The 8608-nt window shown below is 35.9% G+C and overlaps 1 protein-coding gene across 1 annotated transcript in view; it reads right to left on the bottom strand.

Moving 5' to 3' along the window:
• The window catches only part of LOC106470006 (nose resistant to fluoxetine protein 6-like), a 36130-nt gene that overhangs the window by 5477 nt on the left and 22045 nt on the right, over positions 1–8608 (bottom strand). Inside the window, exons 6-10 of the mRNA XM_013930526.2 lie at positions 8228–8321; positions 6773–6865; positions 5374–5539; positions 3274–3353; positions 707–829 (exon numbers count right to left, since the gene is read on the bottom strand). Of these exons, the coding sequence (XP_013785980.2) occupies positions 707–829; positions 3274–3353; positions 5374–5539; positions 6773–6865; positions 8228–8321 (556 nt within the window). The remainder of the gene's footprint in view (positions 1–706; positions 830–3273; positions 3354–5373; positions 5540–6772; positions 6866–8227; positions 8322–8608) is intronic.

The raw sequence follows: 8608 nt of genomic DNA on the forward strand, positions 1-8608 counted from the left end.
AAGAAATAATTATAAGTTGTGTTTTTTTCTTATTTCAAAGTATAACTTAAACTAAATTAAACAAAGGACAATTCACTTCTTTTAAGAACTAAACTCACAACTACACTGTAATATTATTTCCTAAAACTACTAATAATGCTTAAATAATTTTATTATAATTTGCCTATTATCATGGTAAGGGAAAAAGTACCAAGCATGTAAAACTATTCTATTTAAGTGAACAAACCATCAAATTCTGCTAAAAAAAACAACTGTAAACTGTATATTTTATTTGAATTGAGATTTTGATAAGTTCAATTTAACAATCTATTTTATATGTAGACAAATTTTTTTGTGTCGACCTTTTCATTCTTGCCAACACATTAATTATTACATTGTTAGATATAGTAACTTTTTACGTAATATCAACTTAATCATTCTATTGTGAATCTTCCAAAATTTTTAAGCTATATCAATTTAACCGTTTTTTTTGTGTGTGTGTTGATTCTCCGAAGTTTTTAGAGTATACCTTTATGCTTATTTACCCGTTCTTCTCTTTACGTGTCAAATTATTTTACCTCATAGAGCTCCCTCCTCTTTCTTAAGCACTGTCGTTATCGCACTCAAATAATTATTTTCTTTACAAAAGTGACGACACTAATGCTAGAGACATTTCTTAGGCCTAAGGTTAATTTCAATTACTATTAAAATACCCTAAGTTCCTTACTGTGGGTCGGGAGCTAGGTGTAAGACGGTGGGAAAGTAATTGTTGATTGATGTTATCACACCCACAGCAATGCTGGACCCAAGCACGAAGACGAAAAGTACCAGAAATCCTATAAGTGGTTTCCTGAAGAAAAAAATTAATGCATCTTATTAAAGGAAGTCGAGAGAACTTTTTATTTCCCAGAATCCAAAGAAATGTGTAAGTTACTTGAAAAACCAAACAGAAAAACGATAACCCCCAAAATGGATCAGAGATAAGTTTGAAGGCTTATAATGCTAAAAACCTGGTGTCGATACCCGTGGTTGGCACAGGTAGCCCATTATGTAGGCTTGTTCTTTACGGGGTTTGCTATAGCCTAGTACTTAGGACACTTGACTTGCAATCTGAGAGTCGCGGCTTCGAATTTTGTCCCCGAAAATGCTCGCCCTTTCAACCGCGGGGGCGTTATAAAGTAACGGTCAATCCTACTATCCGTTGGTAGAGAGTATCCCAAAAACTGAGGGAGAGTGAAGTTGACTAGCTGTCTTTTCTCTAGTTTATCACTTCAAAATTAGGGACAGTTAACACAGGTAACCTCGTGTAACGTTGAGCGAAATTCATAAACAAATAAAATAGTGCCTTACAAGAAACAAGACGATAACAGTGTTGTGATACGAACTGATTCACATGACAACGTTATTATTTACTATATTTACCTTTTTCAGTAACAATGAGAACGTCTCATTGTTTTTTACGATTTGTGTTAAACATTCCAATCATTCTTAAACAAACGCACTACTTTCTGTGTTGAAATGTGATTCAAGATAAAAATATTGAGTCAAAAGAAACTAGATTTCAACTTATTAATAAAGATTCTAGTTTCTTAAAATATTTATACCCATTTAAATCTATGTTGCTAAAGAAGTTATGTTTCGTCTACTATTCACTGCACGAGGTTTGATAATAATATAAATTATCTTGTCATTTGGTGGCTTAAGGGTATATAATGACAGAATTCGGGGGCTCAATCTTTCCGGCGGACTCATTTTTCCCTTTTTTATTAGCTATATTTTTATGCCCAGGGCGTGCGTATACCCTAATTGATTTTATTACTCATCAGGATATCTACCAGCCAATCCTCAAATTGAAATTCTTTTAGGCAGGATTAGAGTAAATTAATCTATGAGACCTTTTGGGCATGGCCAAATACATCAATCAAAAGTGTTTGAGTCCAAAACCTGTAATTAGATCTCAAATCGGTCAAGAGATGACGGAGCTATGAGCTAAATGTTTGTACATGGAAAACTCAGAGCCGTTATGCCGCGGCTATAAAGTTGTGTTGTGTTTAACTATAGTTTTACCAAATGTGTGGCCAAATTAAAGTATCCCAGCGTGACCAATTAACGTCATAGTTTATAGCTAAGTTCGCGATAACTTTTATTAATTAAGGCAATTCTGAAGACACAGTTTTATGTTTTATTATTTTCATAATAATCTCTTTCGGAAATAAACCGTGCAGTGACGTAAAACTTTCATTAATGAGCCATCTTATCGAACCGTGTTACTATGTAGAAATTTGACCAATGAGTATTCATAATGAACCGTGTTGTGAAGTGCAGCTTTTCATGGATGAGTCATCATAGCGAACATTATTGTGCCTTAGAACTTTCAACAATGAGCTGCGTTGTGACGTAGAACATTCGTCGATAATTTATCGCAAAAATGTTTGTTTGTTTTATTTAATTTTGTGCAAAGCAAGCTACTCGAGGGCTATCTGCACTGGCCGTCATAATTTTGAAGTGATAGACTAGAGAAATGGCAGCTAGTTAACAATATCCACCGTCTTCTCTTGGGTTACTCTTTACCAACGACTAATGCGATTGACCATCACATTATAACGCCTCCACGGTTTTACGGGCGAGCATTTTCGGCGATGGGCTCGTTCTCACTACCCACAGTATGCAATTCGAGCGCTCTAACCATCAGGCTATGCTAGATCCTCCATCGTAATGAATCGTGTTACGATTGCTACTTTGACCAAGGAGTCATCGTAACGCACCAAAATGAGACGTAAACGTTCATGAATGAGTCATCTTAACAAACCGTGTTACGATGTGGAACTTTCGTAAATGAGTTATCGTAAGAAACCGTATTGCGACGTGTGTTTTTTTTTTTTTGTGGTTTGAAATTAAACATAAAGCTACACAATGAGCTGTCAGCGGTCTGCCCACCACGGGTATCGAAACCCCGTTTCTAGCGTTGTAAGTCTGCAGACATACCGCTGTGCCCCTTAGGGTCTGGTGACGTGAAACTTTGATCAATGAGTCATCTCAACTAACCGTGTTATGAACTGGATCTTTCATTAATACGTCATCGTAAGAAACCGTATTGTGACGTGAAAGTTTCGTCAACGAGTCATCGTAAGGAATTATGTTATAACGTGTACGTGAAATTTTCGTGACTGCGTAACAAAGTGGCGTGGTATAGAACTATATATTAATTTCGATCACTATAATATGAAATGTGCTTCATCATAATTTGTCTTCTTTAAGATTCTTACTTCTATGATACAATTCAAACTAACTTACCAGAACAAAGGAATCAAAATCAGCAGGGATATAAGGTGAAGTTGCATGTCAACACAGAGATACCACAAGTGTGGGAGGCACTAGAATAGAATAACAACAAATCAGGTTTAAACATAAGAAAAATACAGGGTTGTCCAACATTTAATAATTAACTAACTAAGGAAATACAACCTTGCGGTTTTCAACATCTTGTATCCCAACTCAAACACTTTTTTATTGACATGTCACTAGACTTCTACGTGTGCACCATTAGTGACTCTAAGCACATGTAACCGATATTCGATTTCAGTCCGAGTTCGCTGCAATATGTCAACAGTTACAGTGGCGATGGCGTCCGTTATCCCAGCCTTTAGCTGCGTGATGTTTGCTATAGGTGTGCGATACACGATAACCCTAACATACCCCATACTTCTTCCCTGAACTGGCGTCTGTAATGACACTGCACCAGAGTCACTGACTTGGTCTCTGCAAGCCAAACGGCGCATTGAGCTTTTTCTTCCATGGTTGCCATTTTACCGAATAACACTTCTCACTGAAGTGAAAAAAAAAAAATGTTTTAGTTGGGCTACAAGATTAACTTACTCTAATCCTGCCTAAAATAATTTCAATTTGAGGGTAGGCTGGTAGAGACTCTGATGAGTAATAAAATCGAATCGGGTATACGAGCACCCCACGCTTGGTATTGCTGGGGCATAAAAGTATAGGTAATAAAAAGGAAAAAAAAAAGATCTCATAGATTAATTTATTCTAATCCTACCTAAAAGAAGTTCAAGTGCCGTGGCTATTGAGGATTCTCTCTTGTTTAAAATACCCTTGTACTGTTAGTCGTTCTGGCTTATAATGGTTATATACGTAGTAAAATATATAAATAAGTATAATTTATTTTCGTAACATTTCTTTACCAAGAATAAGAAAAACGAAGCTACTTATGGACTTGTTAATTTCTGTATTTTTTTATAATAATAACACAGGCCTGCGATGGTTTTATTGTCTTAATTTTTTTACATGTTCTACAGTTATTCGTGTACACTGAATCCGGAAATGATATCCATTTTTCTCCATCACGTACAGAATTTTCACCAAACGTCATATGTACTTTTACATAAGTGAATCATTTTCATTGAAATCGGGTCACATTTTGTTATACTTAAAAATGTTGACAACCACTGGTTATAGATTTCTCTAGACCAATCGCGACGTGAGAGTCTTATCGATCGCTCTAGAACCCAAACATAATAATAAATAATGTTCATTGTGGTCAACGAAATAATAATTTGATCTTAGTAAGAGTTTTTTTTCTTTCCGATTTGTAAAAAATCCTTACGTGGTAGAAAAAATATGAATATAATTTTCGAAATCCGCGTAGCTGAATTATGGAAAATCCTTTATTAAAACCAAAACAACTTTTTATGAAATTTACATTCGCAGGCCTGTGTTATCCTTCTCTGCTCTGTTATTACAATACAGTCTGTGATAATTTCACTTTAAAAAAATCTAGCTCTCTATGCAGTGTTACAACAGAACGATGAATTTCTTGACTTGTTGTGTAATTAGTAATCTTCTTTTATAGATGCTTTCAGTAGGCTCTTCAGAATTAACAAATAGGGAAAATGGGTAGCAATTGGCTAGTTCATAGTGACACCTATAGAGAAAGTCTGGTAGGACTAATCTACAAAAGTAGTAGCTCAGGTGGAAAAAGGACGAAGTTTCTAAAGTCTTTCGTCTCAAAGTCTATCTGTGCTCTGAATAATTTGATTCAAGTGAGAATTGTTACGTGATAAAAAAAAAGAATATTATTTTCGAAATCTGCGTAGCTGAGTTATAGAAAATCAGTTATTAAAACCAAAACAAATTCGCAGGCCTGTGTTATTAAACAGTTTCGATGTGAATTAGCGAAAGGACGTCTCGAGTATTCCTGGATCACAACCTGTTGGAACGTCCTGAGAGTGAAGACCAATTTCTATTACTCGATCAGGCAATAGTACTCCAATAGTAGGCAAAGGGTGCTTTTGAATAGCTGCCTTCCCACCATTGCGCAGGGAACTGTTGTTTAACTTTGCGCGAAATTTCGATACAAACAAATAAGGACTAAGGTCTTACTCTGTATTTATGGTCCCTCCAATTACTGATATACAGAAGAATTGCCCACCAGGATGCTTTACAACGTTCTGCTTCACTTCGTACATGCATGTCCCAGAGAGGACCAGATCCCAGTCCTTCCATCAATATCAGAAGAGAAATGACCATCATTAGTGGTGGAGTCAATCTGTCAGAAGAGTAAATATTTCGCTGAAAAATGTAACTTTATTTTGTGTTGATGTAGGCTAATAATGGGAGAACTTTTTAAATCAACAGAGTTATTATATTCGTATTTTACACTTATCGTACCTAACCCTCGAGTGAATTAACTTTGCAAACAATCACGGTGAGTATTTTATCTTGCCTCGAGAATGAAATCTTTGTTAAAACCACATATCAAGAATTCCTTGAAAATTCTAAAGTCTTTAATCTTTCTTCTCCTCTTTTGTTTGTGCCCACCACGGGTATCGAAACCCGGTTTTTAACGTTATAAGTCAAAAACTTATTGCTGAGCCACAATTATAGTATTCTATTGATTGGTTTATATATATATATATATCTTAATTTGTCGATGAACTGGGTCTAACAATGTAAACCAAACAAATACCTTGTAGCCTAGAAAGGTCTCTTACCTGTTTTAATTACTTCAAATACACACAGCACTGTCTTTACATTTTATAAACTTTGTGCATTCAAATACAAAGCCACCCACTGGCACAGCTGTGTGTCTGCGGATTTACAACGCTTGAAACCGGGTTTCGATACTCGTGGTAGTCAGAGCTCAGATAGCCCATTGTGTAGCTTTGTGCTTAATTACAAACAAACAAACAAACAATCAAATACAAAATACCACAATGAAAAAAAAATGTTTCGTAGGCGAAGCACGAGTTTTCCCTCTAGTATTATACATGGGCGTCCGCAGGGGTGGGGGGAGGCGAAGTAGTGTGAAATCGTGAATTCAATAAAAAATTCATATACGTAAGCTGAATGAGTAAAGAAAGAATTGTGTTTCTCATTCTTCAGGTGAGGTCAAGTGCACCTTCTTGTCCCCCCCCCCCGCGGACCCCCATGGTATTATACTGTAAATATACTTTGAAGAAGATGGAACAGTTTTTTTTTAACATTATTCACCCCCCCCCCCACCAATGACTCAGCGGTAAGTCTAATGACTTATAACGCAAAATACTGAGTTTCGATACCCGTGATGGGCACAGCACAGATAGTCCACTGCGTAGCTATGAGATTAACAACAAAACAAACAAGTTAAGATGGTTCCTGAAATATGATACATTTTAATGTTATACAAATTATACATTGACAGAAGGTGTCAAACCTAGTTCTTTACGAATTATTTTATACGTAAAAATTAATACAAAAAAAAATCTGAAAAGAAATAATTGAGAAAGGGTTTTTTTCATACCTCCAGTATCTGTGGAATAGGTACAATCCATAATTCATTTTTCCTCCGGACTTCGTCAGCTGTTTTAAAGTGATATACGCCACTAGGACTCCACTAAGAAATAAAACAAAATTCTCAGTTTAACAATAACTAAATTGAATTATGGCCAATAATACCGAGGGTATGCAGTATGATAAATCAGTGCATTACAGCCGTTGTCAGTTTTGTTTCATGACAGTGTAGTCGCTCATATTACTTGTTAAGCTCTTAATTGTTAGATCTGTTTCATCAGAGATTTTTAATGACTTTGGTTTTGGTTTTGTTTAGAATTTCGTGCAAGACTACGCGAGGGCTATCTGCACTAGCCGTCCCTAATTTAGTACTGACAGATTGTTTTGAATTTCGTGCAAATTTAGTAGTGATAGACTAGACTGAAGGCAGTTAGTCAAAACCACCCATCGCCAACTCCTGGACTACTCTTTTATCAACGAATAGTGGGATTGACCGTCACATTATATCGTCTCCCACGGCTGAAAGGGCGAGCATGTTCGGTGACGGAGATTCGGATCTGTGACTCTCAGATTGCGAGTCGAGTACCCTAACCACCAGACCATGACAGGCCTGATAATTTTATATCGACTATTTTTAGAAAAAGCAAGGGTAGTCTTCTGGCATGTAAGATTTAAGGGTAGTCTTCTGGTATGTAAGATTTAAGGGTAGTCTTCTGGTATGTAAGATTTAAGGGTAGTCTTCTGGTATGTAAGATTTAAGGGTAGTTTTCTGGTATGTAAGATTTAAGGGTAGTCTTCTGGTATGTACGATTTAAGGGTAGTTTCTGGTATGTAAGATTTAATGGTAGTTTTCTGGTATGTAAGATTTAAGGGTAGTCTTCTGGTATGTAAGATTTAAGGGTAGTCTTCTGGTATGCAAGATTTAAGATAATATAAAGAACGTGTAACTTTACTGCTACAACGATGTAGATAACATAAAGAACATGTAACTTTACTGCTACAACGATGTAGATAACATAAAGAACATGTAACTTTACTGCTACAACGATGTACATAATATAAAGAACGTGTAACTTTACTTCTACAACAATGTAGATAACATAAAGAACGTGTAACTTTACTGCTACAACAATGTAGGTAACATAAAGAACATGTAACTTTACTGCTACAATAATGTTGATAATATAAATGTCTTTCATTATTTCAGTCAGTGATGAATGCTTGGAATGATTTATATCTTTCAGTCGTCAATCTTGAATAAACAACTTATACTTTATCCAACGTTTCGACATTACGTTTCCAGTGATATTATCCAAGCATTCATCACTGACTGAAAGATATAAATCATATTCAAGATTGACGACAAACAACTTATACTTTATCCAACGTTTCGACATTACGTTTCCAGTAATATTATCCAAGCACCTTTGATGTAGAGTAAAATGTTAAGCAGAATATCCTTTACCTCAAGAAGAAGAACGTATCAACGCTCACCCAGCCATTCAAGATCACTTCAAAAGCCACATTTTCTGTTGAACTGTTAAGATCGTTCAGGCTCCCTGCAGGAAGAGAATTTTATCCGTTAAAATACAGGTAACCTTCTGTTTTACGTCACCGTTAAAATTCAGGTAACCTTCTGTTTTACGTCACCGTTAAAATTCAGGTAACCTTCTGTTTTACGTCACCGTTAAAATTCAGGTAACCTCTTGTTCTACGTCGCCGTTAAAATACAGGTAACCTTCTGTTTTACGTCACCGTTAAAATTCAGGTAACCTCTTGTTCTACGTCGCCGTTAAAATACAGGTAACCTTCTGTTTTACGTCACCGTTAAAATTCAGGTAACCTC

The sequence above is a fragment of the Limulus polyphemus genome, unplaced genomic scaffold (assembly GCF_000517525.1).
Source record: "Limulus polyphemus unplaced genomic scaffold, Limulus_polyphemus-2.1.2 Scaffold3768, whole genome shotgun sequence".
NCBI classification, from domain to species: domain Eukaryota; kingdom Metazoa; phylum Arthropoda; class Merostomata; order Xiphosura; family Limulidae; genus Limulus; species Limulus polyphemus.